We start from the raw sequence: 17,575 nt of genomic DNA, 5'->3' as shown, positions 1-17,575 counted from the left end.
TCTCTCTGCTTCTTCTAACAACCAGATGTCATACAATCCAATTTTACCATATGCTTCTATTCATGCAATCTCTGAATCTCGTAACTGACCTTGACATACTGGGGACACTATCTGGAGACACTGGGGTAGGGGGGGGGGGGGGTCAAAAGTGACTGTCCTGCCTTCAGCCTCTCCCTACGCCTTGCCTGATTGACCCGCCAACTTGATCGCAATAGCCTCTTTCCTCTCTCTGAAAGGTCATGTACCCTCACTCTCGTTTTGGATTCTACCTCCTTCACATTTGTCTGATGCTTCTTTTCAAGATATGTTGCCCTGCAAACTGGATCTGCTTCTCTGCAAAACTCCATTTGGCCATACCTAACAAGTAATGAAATTTGAAGGAATTATGATATTGCAACAATAACAAGGGTGTACATTCATTTAGAACCTATTTATTTATTTATTACTTATTTATCATGAGCTGGAAGATGTTATGAAATACTATATTTGTCATTAGTTACTGATTGTCTTTGGTGTTAGCAAAAAGAGAGTAACACCAAAGATGGTAACACAAATTTCTGGAAATCAGGGTTTTTGTAAAATGGAGGCTGCAGTCTCTCAGATCAAAATTCATAAAACTATTAAGAACGCATTAGCTATGTGCTTGATTTATTTTATTACAATTCCACTCTTTCACATAAAAATGGTAACACCACTGTCATATTTAAGTGAGCTTTGCAAGATTACCCAATACATCATCAAATTTGAGATTTGAGACAAAATGTCAAAAAAGTGTCCAGACTCACCATGTGCTGTCCACAGGGCTGGCCCTAGGATTTTGGTGGCCCTAAGCAAACCTGTCTGAGCAGGGTGGGGTGCTCTGGCTGTCAATGTTAGCTCCTCCTCCAATGACCTCTTACCACAGGAAGTACATCAAAAAAACCTTGTATGTTATTTTAATGGAATATTTAGCCTATTTGACAGTAACACCAATGACACAAAATGCAGTGACAATGGTTTTATTAAAAATATTTATGTATTTATTTTAGATGATTGATTTATTTGTTATCCATGCAGTATATATATATATATATATATATATATATATATATATATATATATATATATATATATATAAATTTTATTCCAACATGCTATTAATTTTATTTATTTATATATATATATATATATATCACAAAAATGTCATTACACATTTCATCAGCATTATAGTTTTTCTTGCAGTGTTTTTTAAAAATAAAATAAACAAAAAAGACCATGTAAATTCATTGTACAATTCAGAAACAAATCAAATTCATATGTATCCAATGATTTTGTGTTTTTTTTGTTTTGTTAGAATTGCAAAGGTGAGTGATGGCATATGCCACCACATTTGGAGAATTCCATATATAAGCTACCAGTATACCCTTCTACATTTCACCAAGAGGTCTTCCGTTATTGGAAATGAATATACAAACATAAATTCTCCCCCTTTAACATTAACAACACGATTTGGAATAACAGATTCATCCTCTTTAAACTCAGATATATATGCAACACATTGGCTTCCAAAAGGTATCTGGTTCTGGTCCCTCTTGCAACATACTGGATGATGATATAAATTTTGAGTTAGTCTCTTTCTTTTATTTTACAAATCAAAAGTGCTACGATATATGTGAAACTGAAGCCTATAAAATACTCTCAATTTGTGAAGGGGTTGAATTTTAAAAGAACAAGCGTGGTAGCACCTTGTTAAGAGAAACTTTGTCAAATCAGCACTATTCAGGTTGATTAAGAATGCACAAATGTAGAGGTTTGTGCAATTAGGTTTCTCTCTTTTCCCATTTCTCCTAAATCTAAAGAAGTGCATTTTAAAATAATTAATGAGATCTATCCCTTTAAGGAGTTTTTGAGACTGAAATTATGATAATTGTCTCTAGCCATTGCCATAACTGTGGGAGGCTGAAACCGCAGAACATCAGTAAAATGGTTCAAACCTTTTTTTCCTCTTTTCGTATGTGGGTCCAATCAAAAAGTAAAGTATTAACACAACTTCGTGATGATAAAATTTGGTATTGCCATGGTGAATCAAAAGGTAAAATATAGAAGAGACCCATCTTATTATTTTGGCTACATTTTTATTCACAAATGTAAATAGCTCATGTCCTCCTGTATTCAATATTTTTAAGGATCTGTCTTTGTTCTCTAAATCTAAAAAAATGTAAAAAGTAAACGAGCTCAAAAATAATTATTTCTCTTTTCACAATATAAACTTGTGTGACCCCTTATTATATGTATTGAAGCAACTGTAAAGCCCCTAATTGTTGTACATTTATAATCGTTAAATAAAATCTTTTTTTCCATAGGGATTTCGATTTATATGGAAAAGGTCTGTGGTTAAGATAAGCGTTTTTCATATTTTTTCTGCGAGATAAATTACACATATTAATGAACACATAATAATAATAGTCTTGAATTTCGAAGCCGTTATGTATTTTAAAGAAGTAACTTACAAGCAAGTTCCTATATTGAAAGTACAACAACGCTAGCCAGGCACCACTCAAGTTTCCATTCAAGCCCGCCTCCACGCCATAACCGTTGTAGTTTCAATATAGCAACGTACTTTTTTAAAGCACGCAACGGTTTCAAAATTTACGGCTGAGATATCAATGGGTGTCATTTACCTCATGGAAGCAGATGTGATACTCTCTTAGGCTTACGTTAACCACAGGCTTTATTTTCCGCAGAAATCGAAATCCCTACCAGAAAAAAAGCATTGGAAATCTGCCGAGGGAACCCATGGCTCAACATGTGAACTTACTTCCGTGCTTTAGGACTACAAACTGTAACACTCTTTTGACGTAACTCTCCAGCGCTTTGTCGTGACCATTGAACTCTATGGTCGTGACGAAGGCATTTTCGGCTCTTCATACCCCAGAATTCTTTGTTTTGTCTTCCTTTTCCCCTTTCGATCCAAAATGTCGAAGAGAGGTAAGCAAGCGCCGAGGGAAGTTAATCCACGCACATCCATGTAATGTATGACTTGTAAATGGCAGAAATCACATTGAATTAAACATTTAAAGATTATTTTGTGGTAATTTTACATGTAGGTGATTAATTTCAGTTCTGTACAAATAAAATTTAATGAAACGCAAGTGGCGGATGCTATGATGATTCAGTTGTACTAGCGAGGATTTGACCACCATACACTTGCACAAGATTCACAGGAGTACACACTACTTACTGCTCGCATGATTATTAGTATTGTTATTAAGTATGTTCGCGGTTAGTTGCGTAGAATGGCTAACCATTTTCAGTCTAACGTTAGTTTGCGTTTAGGCCTCTTTAGACTCAGGATAACCTCTGCAAAAATCGCTAAGTCGCGGTCTTGGCTATCGATAAATATGAAAATGTGTGGTTTGTCACGGCAATACCCAGTTAACTAGACTAAGGTATAAGTGAAATCTGTTAAAGCTAACTTAACCGTATGATCTTGTAATCGGAACGTTGGCGAACTTTTTAATCAAGTCTGCTGCGTCTGACGTTTAGAACAATTTTACATTACGTTGGCCGAAATAACTTGGCCAACAAATAGGCCGACATTGCACGCCTTTGAAATGCATCTTCGCGGGTTTTGATGGTCAATTGCTGCGACTTAACCTTACTGTTAATGTAACCTTATAGTTAAAGCTTACTTTCCAGTTAAATTTCTTGTTTAGCCTAGCTAACAAAACTTAACGTCTTAGGTTAGGCCAACATTAAATACTTGGTTGACAGCTGAACATCAGATTCACTTTGGCTAATTTTTCAGTAAGTTTAATAACGTTTGTGGAAAAAATTACAGGATTTCTCAAGTATTTTATTAGCTAGGCTGCATGTTATCAACCTGTTAAAGCTCAGCGGTGTCGAACTACCAAGCTGTTAAGCACACGGTCTTTGAACTCCTTTTTTTCCGGTGTCGATTGACTAGAATCCACACCTCATTCTCCATTATTTAATTGACTACCGATTGAAAGACAGCCGCAAATACCTGCATACATTGAGGGCCTCCCGGACTGCAGTGTGACACCCCTGTTCTAGCAAGCTGATAAGCTGTTATTTGGGGTTTGCCATGCTGACTAGAATCCTGGGGCCTGTTGGTTTTTGTTGCACTCTAATTCAGTGGTTCTCAAACTTGGTCCTGTGGAACTGATGATTCTTGCTGCAATCCCTCATTTTCTAACATTTCTTTGTGCTTTTTGTGTTTAGGTGGATTATCTACCCTCGTAAGGGATGGTTACACTTTGTGATTTTGTGGCGACTACCCCATTCTATTTACATAGCATGAATACTAGCAACATCTTCTGACCCTTGACAGCATTGCTGTTTCTCCTGGTTGTCTGGCTACCAACTCTCTTATGTTCATTTTCTGGACGTCAAAATGAATAGTGACTTTAGAGGATAATCACTTGATAAGAACACTAAGGTCAAAAGGTATCTGTTTTTACGACTTAACTTTTTTTTCTACTTTAAAACTGCTAATTTAGATGGGCCTGAAAATGAGTGAAAGTGAATTGGGAGCCTGACACCTGGGAAGGGAAGTGATGATGATAACGGTCAGCAGGGGCAACAGCTTAATCATTTGCAATTTAGCGCAATGTGAATATTGAACTTTTATTTTTCATGCCTGCTTAGTTATTTCTGACAATGTGGCATAAGTGGGTAAATAAGTCCCTTAAATTTGAAATGCACACTTAAAGGGCTTGTTAAAATTCTGTGCAATTGTGGTGCATTGGAAAGCATAATTAGTGTTCCCCCAGGACCGAGGTTGAGAGCCACTGCTCTACTTGATTGACTAAATAGTCTACTATTAATTTGCCCAACTAGGGTTCTTGTTTTCGGAAAAAGTTGTTGTGATTTTGAGGTAAAAACCCTTGCAGGTTTTGTGTTGCTCCAGGGTTGCAGACCCCTGAACTATTTTTCATTGGTAATAAGTGAATTTGGAGTTATAGTTGATGCACATTTAACATAGGAAGTCTGTAAGCTAACAGAAATTATAAATGAGAATTTAAGGACATGCAGACTTTTTTTTCCCAAAATCACCCATGTTTTTTGTTATTTAGATTCAAGCTGTAGCTAGATCAGGTTTACATTGAACGTTTTTATTTTTAATTTTTTTAAGCACATTAGTTAATTTATGATAACTACCGTAACCTTTTAAAATGTTCCTTATGCTACATTTTTGAAATGTAGGCTACATTAGGTATTGGCAGTTCTCAAAAATGTTAGATTTTAACTGATCCAGCTAGATATATTTGTAATTGGGCAGACTGTGTGCATTCAAGATGGGGCCTGGAAGTATGTTAAAGTAATTTTGCTGTATTAAATTTGCACAACTGAATTCTTATTTCAGGACGTGGTGGTTCATCTGGAGCAAAGTTCCGCATCTCACTGGGTCTCCCAGTAGGGGCGGTTATCAACTGCGCTGACAACACAGGTGAGTGATCCAGAAAGCTGCTGGATGATTAAATGTGCAATTTGTTCTGTGAAATTGAGCTGTTCAGTAAGTTATTGGTATTCAGTTTCTGGTTACTCAGGTTGTACATGTTCATAGTAGTATTTTGAGGTCTGCAATGGGGTGGGAGTTCTGCAGGTTAGTGGGAGATATTTGGCCTATGCAGGTGAGAGCAGTCGGTCAGTAAAAGATCTGTGGGTCCCACTGTCCCAAAATTTAATATTTCATTTGTATAAAAGTAAACACAACTTTATCTAAAGCTGAGCATTCTCAAACTTTTTCAGACCAACACCCCCCTAATCAATGTTTAGGTCCCAATGTTGTTGTTGATAACCAACCTATGTTGGTTAGGCAGTTTCATTTTTAGCCTTGAACTGAGGGTGGGGGGGGGCGTGTTCCCAAGCCAGCTGGGATGCATTCACAAGTCAAAATGCCAAAAGACATTACACAATCCAAGTCATTTCCAACAAGAAATCAAAGTCATTAATCTAAATGCATTCAGTAGCTTGTTAGGTTAGAGTGAATCTTGTTTGTAATGTTATTTGCTCTATGCCCAGGTGCAAAGAACCTATACATCATCTCTGTGAAGGGTATCAAGGGACGCTTGAACAGACTACCAGCTGCTGGTGTGGGTGATATGGTCATGGCTACCGTAAAGAAAGGCAAACCAGAACTAAGGAAGAAAGGTGAGTTTTTCCACCTAGTGTGATGCATTACTTAATTTTCCTCTTGCAGATGTGCGATGGGGTGCAGTAAGAGGACGTTAGATATAGTATATGAGGTGTGTGTGTGTGTGTGTGTATATATATATATATATATATATATATATATATACACACATACACATACATATATACATACATATATACACACACACACACACACACACATACATCACTGAAGTATGTGTCTGCCTCAAGGTGGCAACAGACTCGTATTCTAGAACTGTCAATCATTTAATAAGTTGGCTCCATTTCAGTTTGGCACTTCAGTAGCAGGAGTGTCAATAGCAGGTTCTGTTAAGGCATTTTTAGTGTTGTTGCTTCAGCAGCCCACTGTCTGTTCTCTTGTATAATTATTATTCTTATTTTCTTTCTGCCTAAATTTCTACAAGCTATTCCTCCAGATTTTAACCCCTTCACTCCCAAGCCAAATCTGCCCAGTCCTTGCCCATTTAGGGGGTACCTTATTTAAAGCTCCAGATGTGAGCATCACAGAGATTTGAAAAAATGGCTTAAATGAAGCAGGACATTTGTACCATTTACAATACTAACTTTATTTAGATTAGTTTATATGAATAATTAAGAGAAAATAGTGCCAGAAATGCAATTGTCTAGGCAAAAAAAAAAGTTTGCAGTGAAATACATAGATCCCATATGTAAAACAGGTTAAACTATACATGTCCTGGATCAAAAACTCCTTGAAGATAAGTGTGTAAAATCTGTTTAATTTGAAAACTGAGTCGGGAGCGGTCTTGACTAATACAGTAGTCCTAGTCGAGTGGATTTGTTATACATTTGCTACTTTGCTAAATTACAAAAGCGCCGAACCAGTCATAACCCGTGTTGTCACGTAGTTATCTATGTTATGCTTATGTATTTAGAATTTGTATTTGGTCTTGCTTGCCATAGTTGACTGGTGCTTTTAACTTGTGGCATCTTTTACACTCCAGTCTGGGACTTTTGTTAGGTCTGGCACTATTCGCCCGTTCCAGAAATCTGCGGTAAAAATTTAGGAATTCCTGTCGGCTTAAATTTTTTGACATTCTGCAGTCATTAAAAAAAGAAAGTTAGATTTAATTTGCCTTAATGGCACAACTGAAAATTGTTTAACTAAGCCAGTGTTTGGTTTAAATGGGGGCATGATGCAGGTCTACAGGAGTCTGTGGTGGTGTAATTATCTCCCCTTTGTCAATTCCTGTATTTTGTAATTCTGATTTAAAAGTGAACTAAAAGTAAATCTATTAAAGTGCATTAGTAGTGCTTCAATGTTGATTTTACTAAATTAATATAATCACCTTTGTGTGCTTAATGTGCAGCCAGTTCCTTCAATGTTGTTTGTCAACGCAGATGTTTATAAAACCTAACAATTTACAATAATCTGAATATATAAAGTATAAATAAGACAATTAACCAAAATTGAAACAATTTAAGTAGTAGGCGCTATGTTATACATGCTACCTTGTTGTCAGTTGGAAAGCTTTATATATTTGACCATGAGACTATGTATCCTCCTCAGATGATTAACCCTCTTTCAAAAATTTTAAAATGGCTACATCTCATTTTCTTTTTACAGTGCATCCAGCAGTGGTGATACGGCAGCGGAAATCGTACCGGAGAAAAGACGGGGTGTTCTTGTACTTCGAAGACAATGCAGGAGTCATAGTGAACAATAAAGGAGAAATGAAAGGTTGGTCCAGATGTTGATTGCCTCTCTTGAACTTCCTTCTGATCAGAGGCAGAGTGAGTTGTAACTGTAGCATTGAAAGAACCACTTATACAGCTCCCTCATACTAATAATCAGCATTGGCAGATTTATTTGTCTTTCAGACACCACAACTGATGCTTTAATGACACATTCTTGGGGGGGGGGGTGTCTGGTTTGAAGATTCTTCTAAAATGGCTGAGACTGCAAACATGACAGATTTTGGTGTCTCCTGGGGGAACGCATGTTGCACATTGAACCTAATAAAATGTCTGAAGACTTGCCATCAAAAGAACTATGATGAATTCACTGTAATGAAACTGCAGCTAACTAACAAGCGCCAGACGGGCAAAGCAAATGAAACTACAACAATCGCTGCATAGGCGCATATCTTCTGAACGCTAGTGCTAAAGCTTTGACAATTACTGTCATTATTGCAGTATTCATGGAATGAGATGACCAACTGTTTTCAGCTTCATTTGAATTTATTTGCAATTTTGTGCTTTTAAAAGCAGAGGTTTTTAATCATGTTCAGGGCTACCTCCACAGGCAGTTGGTTACCATGGAGTGTCAATTCTTTATTTTAAGTGAGATACTGAATGTTAGATACTTTTTTTGTTCTACGTGAATCAACCCCTTTTTCTTTTTCTACCAGAATGGTACATGGCTGCTTTATTTTCAAAAGCCATTGCTGGCAGATATAATTCAGTTAATCTCTCCTTATCCTCTTGTGCACCGTAGGCTTAGGCTATTTTGTTCGCTATGTTAATGTTTTGTTCAGGATATGCTACTGTATGGACCATAATTTAATAAATGTTGACGTGCAAATTCATCCGTTTTATTTCATGGTATACATACGTTGGTATGACTAATCTAAGTACTTGGATTGGTACTGTGTATCAGCCCATCCACAAATGGGCTGTTTCCCAATACGAAGTCAGCTGCCCAGTGCCTGCAGCCTTAGAAGGCAGCTTCTTCTGCAGGCATTATCCTAACGGTAAAGGAACCTCAAAAGGCAACGAATTTGGGACACACTTGTAAGGCAGGATGACGTCACAGAGTTTGTGCCCGCTCGAGATCAGTGTTTACTGTTACATCTGACGTCTTTAACTTTACAACTGACAGACTCAACGCAAATACATATGGATTCTGTCATAGCCATAATTGTTCTGATTCTCTGTTTAAGAGAAAACACAATTTGTTTTATGTTCATCTACCTACATAACTAGCCACTAGTTCGGCTATTTATTTTTTGGTTTTAACCAGATTTTCATGATTTCAGTTGTTCGCTGTATGTTCTAAGCCAAGTTAACTCTAGCTATGTTCTATTTGGGAAGTAATGTGTTTACAAGCAAGTTAACTGGCTAGTTCTGTTCCACTGACCGAGGTTTAAAAACATTAAATTCATTATTACAGTGTATTATTTTAGATGTGACTATAACAAATGATCGTGTTCACTGTATATTTTCGTATTTCCATCGCTTTGCTGGTTTGAGCTGCCATTAATTTAACGGAAGTGAGACGTCTGAGGAAATCATAAAGACCTATGGGATAGCTGTCCTGCTGAAGGATGCGTCAGACGTTTGCCTTCAAATTTCACCCAAATAAGACTTCTTCGATGGATGCATTTTTGATGACTTTGGTTTGGGACATTCCTACAAAGGACAAGTTTAGGGAAAATTAAAATGCTGCCCTCTAAGGCAGCTGACCTCGTATTGGGACACAGCACATGGTATCGGTGCACTCCTAGTAAGGGAGCAATAAAGGCATTGATGTTTGAGGTTGATGTGAAAATGAGTTGTCCTCTAGTGGGGCATTTTGCAGCAATAGCAAGTTGAGACATTGAGACAAACTGCCATTGTTTATTATTATAATCCATGCTGGTTTTTTGTTGTGTTGTCTTTAGGCTCTGCCATCACAGGACCTGTAGCCAAGGAATGTGCTGACCTATGGCCCAGGATCGCCTCCAATGCCGGCAGCATTGCTTAAGCACCACCCCCCTTCAAAAAAAAAAATAAATCACCAATATTTCAGTTAAATAAAAACTTTACAAAGCTGGAATTTTCTTAAGGTGTCAAATTAATGTATGTAAAAATGAGGATCTACTTTTCAAACATGGTGCCAAAGTACTTGAAGGGCCAGTTCACCAAAAGAGCTAGCAGCAAAGTGATTTAAGTCATTGATTGGCTCGTGTTCTCATACTTAGTTCTGAAGGCTTTAATTGGCAGCTGATTTGTGAAACCACAAATCTCCTGTCCAGGACTTGGAGTTTGACATCTCTGGTGTACGGTTTTATTTTTATTATTTTTAAATATATATAAAGTCTCTTTTAACCAAGTAAGTATCATTGATATAAAGTATGGATTAAGTATTGTTAACAAGAGTCATCTGGCCATAGGGGCAGCATAAAACAAAACTGCTTGCAAAGATGAGGGGAAGGGGGGAGGGAGAGGAGGGGTGAGCGGGCTGGGTTGGGGCTGGAGGGAGGAGACATTGATTGTAAACATGAGATTCACAGCAAGGCTTACAATCCCTGCATAGTATACCTTTATAGGGTTTTTTTATTTTATTTTTTTGCTCTGTCCAAACATGGGGAACACATCAGGAAAACATTCGGTGAGCATCGGCCACAGTGACTACGGTCTCTGACCAAATATGAACGAGTAAGGAGGAAGCAACCCTGAGATGGACTTGTAGATGATGCTGTACCAGTGGATATGCCTACATACGTACAGAGAAGGCCACTCAGCTCTGGCATACAGGGTACTGAGCTGTGTAATAATACCAGTAATAAACTGGAAGCATTACTCAAATACAGTAACTGTAGCCTCTCTTAGGCTAATCAGGAAAAAAAAGCTGTTTTTTTCACGATTACGGCAAAATCATTGCCGTACACTAACGTACCTGGGAGTTGTTTGATTAACAAGGGGGTAGTCTGTTTGATCTGAAAGTCTGCACAAATATCTGTGATTATAACTGGTGGGTCCTTTCAATGGGTTTTCCCTAAAAGCTTGCTTTCCGAAACAAAAGCCTGAGTGAATAAGGAACACTTCAGGAGTGCGGGGCTTGATATGGTCAATTTTGCCCCAAGAGGACACTTAAGCTCACCCAAGCAGGAATGACTTTTGATGTATGGACAAAAAATACATTTGAACAGATTGGATCCATTTTTTAAATGAGCCTTGTGCTTACTGTACTGTGGGTGACCAGTGGACTAGGGACATAGGAGTGCTTCCAGGTAATCAAGTCAAATAATATCTTTCTGTTTGTGCTCCCACCTCTTTAAAGGTTCAAGTTGTGTAGGCTACTTTTCTCCCAATTTCACATTAGGTAGGCTAACCATGGTGCCCAAAGTTGTCTCCAGTCAAGGTTGTCAGATGCCTCATTCTCTTATCATTGAGTTAAAATTCCATATTTGTAGCCGTTAAACTTTGTATGTAAAGGGGGGAAAAGTTTTATTTAAGTTCACTTTAGCTAGTTAGTGAGCATCCCTCCTGTTCTGACTATTAATGAACACGTTTGGAGCCAGGGGTCTCATCTAATCCAAATGTCAACAGCAGGGGCCCCAGTTTGCCGTCCAGGGTTATATTAATGATGTAACAAATAAGGAAAATATTATTCCATAATGTTATTGCTCTCAGCATAAATGAGAGAAGCATGTGCTGATGTGCTGTCAGTGGAAGTGAGCAGCACTCATAACGTGGCAGAGCTATGCAATGCTGGGTAGCTAGCTAACAATGTCGTTGAACAACGTCATATTTACATTTATCATTTACTTAATCTTTCAGACAAAATCTATTTGCTAATCTTTGCTCCCCGTGCACACATTAAAAGAATGAGCAAATGGCAACATTAAAGAACGTCTTTTTAGTTCAAAGTCAAGTCATTCAAGGCCATTTAACAAAGGTGTTTATAACTTTATTCTCTTATGCAATATTGACATTCAAATTATATTGGAGTGTTTGATGCATACGTGTCGAGCAAAAGTCATGAACGGGGAACCCAATGCATTTCATCACGGATTTATTGATTTTCTTAAAAAGTGACAACGGCTGACTGCTGTGGTGTTTCTACTGTTTAACTACTTTTTTTACTAGGCAACTGTAGCTATATTGCAAACACCATGTTTCTACATTGATGTTAACTCTATCCTCTACCGACATACTTAGGTCTGTCGTGTCTACAACACCCCCTAAAAATACTTAAATTTAAAAATATGACAAACACATTCATAACTAGGAGTATGTGAAAAATAAAATACATTTACATATGGGCCTTTGCATTTCGCACACTAAACATCACAGAATACAAGTTGACTTCCATGGTGCTGTCTTTTATATATCGTCAAAAAATAAGCAAACTCATCGTAGCCATGGTTAGTACTTTTTTTTGTAAAAGTCCGTAATCTATATGTCCATTCTGCGGAAAACTATTCAATTAAATAATTTATGGTCACTTCTTTGACACTACTGTTATTTTCTGATAAGCAAAGATTGATTGGAAATATTTCTGTATGCTATTGTCCAATGTCAAGTGTCTATTTGTTACAACTGTTAGCCAGTTTTGGCACTCAAATTGTACAGTCCTTGTAAGCATATCAAAGTGCCTTATAAACACAAAAGGTGGATCTCAGAAGAGAAAAGGACCAGGAGAGAAAGGTAGACAAGTTGCCATAGTTTGACGACTTTTAAAAAAAGCAATTGCCAAACCTGCAACTCAACCATGTCAAAAAGTCCGTCTGACTACGGGTATGTCCACAACCTTAGGCGTCACTAGGGGGTTGTGAGGGGTGTGGACCGCACCGGGTGACAATGAAATGACTGGCAATACATTTTTTGTGCAGTGATTTGTGTAGCGATGGGTTGAAACAGCAAATTCTCTGATGCAGTTTTCTGCTGGTTGATTTAATTAGTGTTATGAATGTGACGAGAAGTGCATTGTCGTTTGAATGCACAACACGCAATGTGTTTCTGCTGTGTGCTGGTCACTAAATTCAAAACAGTCCAATATGCAGGAGGACATGTTGAAATCTTCAATGAAGTGGCATGTTACTGCCATAAATGAGGGTGTAGCCCTTGATGTCCAACAATCTGTGGTTAAGCAAACTGCTGACAATTTAGACACCCTTTCCTTCAGTGATGCTGCTTCTCTCTGATAAATGTTTGAAACTGTCTGGGATACTGTCTTCCTTGATGGAAGAGTATAGGAAGGGTTGAGAGCATTGCTGTATCGCTTGAATTGTTTGTCTTCCACAATATTGAATGGCTGGAAGTCAGTAGCAATCATTTTAGCAAGCTCTTCATCTATCTTCCCCTGTCTCAATGGGTTTATGACATGTACTGCACAATTGTGGCGAGATGTCTGTCTTGTTTTAGGTCTTGTGCCAGTGGTTCTATGAGAGCTTGGTGCCTGGCCAGGCAATGATTTAGGCCTAGTGCTAGTTTCAGAGGTAGATGCATGGGTGTGAGTGACAGTGGATGACTGACTTGTACCTGATGTGGTAGTGGTTTCAGCAGAAGCACTGGCGCCGTCGTTATCTTGGTCATCATTATCGTTGGAACGTTGTGGTCTCACCTCGGCCACTTGCACCGTTGGATGCTGTGTTTTTAAGTGGTGGTGAAGATTGTTTGTTGACCCTGCTTTAAATGATATTTTTGCTTTGCAAATATTGCACTCCGCTTTATCGTTGCTTTTATTGCTGAAGTGCATCCAAATGCTGCTGCGTTTTCGAGTTTGGCTCATTTTTTTTTCCAAACAGATCTACCTCTTGTGGCTGGCTGATTCTCACTGTTCACGTAAAGGGGAGTGGATTTAGGACAGGCAGTGAAATTTGGGCACAACAATACGACTCTCACCAAGTACGACTCCCTTTGTTCGTACCAAAGAGCTGTTGAAAAGAATCGGATCGTTCATGAACGTAACATCACTAACATGTAGCCAATGGGCAACATTGCATCAATCACCTTGCAACAATATTGCCCAGGATCTCCAAGCAAGCAAGGATGCAGAGCTACACTAACCACTGCCTCTGCCGCACCATGATCCAGAAACTACCTGGTGCGGGTCTTGAGGCGAGAGATTTATGTCCGTAATCAGTCACAAGTGCGAGAGCCCTTTCCAGAGCTGTTATTGACCGAAACTCGGGGACTGGAGAAGTTGGAGCAGCGCTCACAACACCGAGCAATGCGCCTCCTCCAAATTACAAAAAGAATAGACCTACACAACGGGATCCCGCTAATGTTGGACAGTTTTTCAGTGGTTGCACAATGGGAAAGTACAAATAAACATCAATAAGGCATAAACTCCAGTTAGCTCACTAGCTAGCGGAACAAAAGAGAGTTTACTAACGCTGCATAGCAACCACCTGGCACTACGTACGGGCAGCCGGGAACTACTTTCTTGTAAATTATTCTTGTAATGTTAATAAAAACGGTTTTAATTGGACTGTATCTATATTATCATATTTGATAACAGTTTTATAAACGGTGTGTTTAGTATTCTTGAGTATAAAGCAATACAGCAACGTCAGTGTTTTTAGTTCTAAAAATGAGTAAGAAAATTTTAAGGGGAAGTTTAATTAATTTAATAACCTATTATACTGATGAATAGGATTGCCCTCCCCACACAATTGTTCTAGGTACTTGGTCATCCTGCACAAGGCTGGTGGACAGAGTCTATGCACACACAGAAAAAAACCTTTTGTCTTAAGTTATCTTATTCTTGAAAGAGACTGACAAAACATAAGCTTAAATAAGACAATGCTGTTGTACGTCTTTGCATACAATAGATTCAAGAAAGTACATAAGCGTAACAATTATGTTTTAACCATTTACCACCAACATCAATGTTGTACTGTTTTCAACTGACCTTTGGTAATTAGCAAGGAAATATAAAATTTATATAGAAATTCCACATACCCAAAGAGGTGTTGACTAATGGTAGTGAAGCTAATAAAAAGATGAAGTTGTACACTGTTTTAACAGTTAATTAACTCAACAGACAGAAATTGGATACACTAGTTGTCAGGAGTCGCATACACTACCACCCAACAGTTACCAGGTTTTTCTTTTTCCCTTTTTAACAGGAACCCACCCACCACAAGGAGACCAGGATGAGGTAAGTAAAAGGCAAATTTCTTTATTTCTTTTACAGGTATTACACAGTTCATAAAAATAGAGTACGCCACAACCTTACACTAACTCCAGCCCTTTCTACTTCCTCCCTACTTCTACCACACACCGCTACCCGCCTATGGCCCCAGCACAGGCAAGAGCACAAACCTCTCATCACAGCACACACACGTAAGCTACTTCAGGTTACCCCGCACACGTGCTCACATTCAGCACACCATATAGTGATTCCCACTCTGGCTCCCCTGTACTCAGTCTCGCTTCAGGAGGGGAGACCCCACTCAGCTGTCTAAGGGGGGGGGGGGGGAGTCACCAACGCTGAGGGGTTCTCACTTACACGCCTGCTTGCACCCACACAAACACCACAGGACACACCCTGAACAGTAACAAAAGAAATAAGGGTGGGATTTAGTCCGGGGTATGCCTCTATGCCGGGCCTTTCAACATCCCAAAATAAAAAAACCCAAACCCAAACAAAAAACACACTGCCTCCAGCCTGTCCACGCTTCTTCCTAGGCTTCGGGCCTGGTCCTGGCCGCCAAACGGGAGTCTTGCTGCAACCCCACACTGTTAGGTAGGGAGCAGGCACTGGTTCAATTCCTGGACCGCTTCCGGGCTGTGTCTCGAACTGCACTGCTGCGCCCCGCACTCAGGCTTGGTCCCAGTCGCCGGTGCTGCCAATCTCGAGCCTTGCTGTGATTATACACTGTTAGGAAGGGAGCAGGCAGTGGTTCAATTCCTGAACCCCCGTCCAGCACGGGACTCGCGCACCCCCCACAACGTGATTTCAAGATTCCCAGGGTCCGGGGTACCCCCATTGCTGCCTCTCCTCGCTTCCCCTTTCTTTCTCACGGAACCAGTGCAGCGTCTCTCCTCCTCCAGGACTGCCCTCCAGTAAGCCACCGCCAGACTTGCGACACACAAACACACTCACTCAAAAACAGAAAAACAAAAGCAGAAACAAAAGCAAAATAATCCAATCTCAACTCTGGTATTCATGCAAGTACTTGCGGTGGGTATTTATGCACTAAATACCAATGGAATGAGGAGGTAACCAGCATACCGGCGACCCACTCGAGACCATGAATGTGCCCCCAAGACAACTGCTCTGCCCGCTTTCACTGCAAAGCTACCAAACAAAAAACGAAGAAATCCCAAAGGGGAAACGTTCCTTATTCCTACTGCGGAAATTCTTCCAGGAAAATGAATTGCTACAACACTAAACCACAATACCACTATACCATAATATAAAACAATAACAAGGGCTAAGACCACCACTCCCCCCCCCCCCCCCCCCCCATGTTGTGGAGTAAGTGAAAACCGTAGTACACACGTGCTTCTATTCTTAGGTGTGAAGTAGAGGGATTCCAAGCATCCTTCTTCACTGGAAGCAGTGCATACTTACAAACTGAATCAAGTGCAGGGGTGTATATCAAGGCTGAGTTTAGATCAGAAAAATACCCAAATGAGTAGAAGCCAAATTCATTGTAAAAGGGAACCCCGCCTGTTAAGACACTTAGGCCTTAAAATGGTCTAAATGCCTTCAATTATATAAACATGTCATAAAAACCCAGATCTTCATCGTTTTTATTTATTTGATGACGCTGTCCTCGGCGCTTTCCTGCTGAGTAGTGTCCTGCTCTGGCTCGAATCAAAAAGGCTGAACAGAACATTTTAAATGCTGCTCAATCGACAAGAGCTATGGACAGGAGACCCGTGCAATCTCCCAGGCCTTCCACTGCTGCAGAAGCTTCTGAGGTAGCAGTGGGTCATCCCATCCCCTGTGCTTGTCCCAAAGGTGCCTGACAAGTATCTTAGCTCTGGTGGTGTAGGGTAAGATGAACCCCAAGGAGTCATACTGACTCGCCAGCACTTTGTACATGTTGCGCATCGTGGGAACACCGTAGTCCACATGGCGATGCTTGCAGCCTAGGACATCGGTGTGGAAGAGCCAGCTTAGCCCTAGAGTGGATTCCGGGGCATCTGTCTTGATCTGAGCCAGCCATAGTTCAACACTAGCAGAGCGGCTCTCTTCTAGTAGGTGACTTATAACATTGGTTTCATTGCTGGCCCACTGAAGCAGCTCAAAGTCTGCAGATGCTAGGATGGCTCTCTTCTCAACTGAGATCCTCACCTCCTCATCTGGCTGGCTGTTATCGGTGACGTGGTGCTATAAGGCAAACGTGGCACAGCAGGGGCTACACGTCATTCCAAACGGTAGCACCTGCCACTCACACAACGCAGGGGGATCTCTTGACTGACATCCTGCCAAACGAATCTGAGCAAGGCACGATTTTCTGGGAGGAGGCAAATCTGGTGGAACGTGCCTCTGATGTCTCCACTGACTGCCACTGCATGCTCTTGGAAGCGTAGCAGGACTCCCAAAAGTGATGCTCCTAAGGTCTCAGCAAGGTCTCCACGCCTGACGTCCGGTGAGTCCATCACAACAGAAATACGCCTCAGTGCTATCTGATGTGGTTGGCTAAACTTGTCATTCAGGGCGACCATTGTGTCTGAGAAGGCCATTGGAGAGTTGAGGTAAGCGTCTGCT

The 17,575-nt window shown here is 39.9% G+C and overlaps 1 protein-coding gene and 1 long non-coding RNA gene across 2 annotated transcripts; both read left to right on the top strand.

Moving 5' to 3' along the window:
- The first annotated feature begins 2,813 nt into the window (after positions 1–2,813).
- Positions 2,814–9,955, top strand: rpl23 (ribosomal protein L23). The gene is made up of 5 exons (XM_064324518.1): positions 2,814–2,967; positions 5,369–5,452; positions 6,028–6,156; positions 7,766–7,879; positions 9,801–9,955. The coding sequence occupies exons 1-5, from the start codon at positions 2,955–2,957 to the stop codon at positions 9,881–9,883; spliced, it is 423 nt and encodes a 140-aa protein (XP_064180588.1). The 5' UTR covers positions 2,814–2,954; the 3' UTR covers positions 9,884–9,955.
- Positions 9,956–10,332: 377 nt separating this feature from the next.
- LOC135249178 (uncharacterized) lies at positions 10,333–15,957 on the top strand. Its single transcript, XR_010328611.1, has 2 exons — positions 10,333–15,010; positions 15,156–15,957. It is a non-coding gene; the product is annotated as an uncharacterized LOC135249178 (long non-coding RNA).
- Positions 15,958–17,575: the final 1,618 nt, after the last annotated feature.

Source organism: Anguilla rostrata, chromosome 2 (genome assembly GCF_018555375.3).
Source record: "Anguilla rostrata isolate EN2019 chromosome 2, ASM1855537v3, whole genome shotgun sequence".
NCBI classification, from domain to species: Eukaryota; Metazoa; Chordata; class Actinopteri; order Anguilliformes; family Anguillidae; genus Anguilla; species Anguilla rostrata.
The sequence above is the reverse complement of the archived record's forward strand: the minus strand, read 5'-3'. Positions and strand labels throughout refer to the sequence as shown.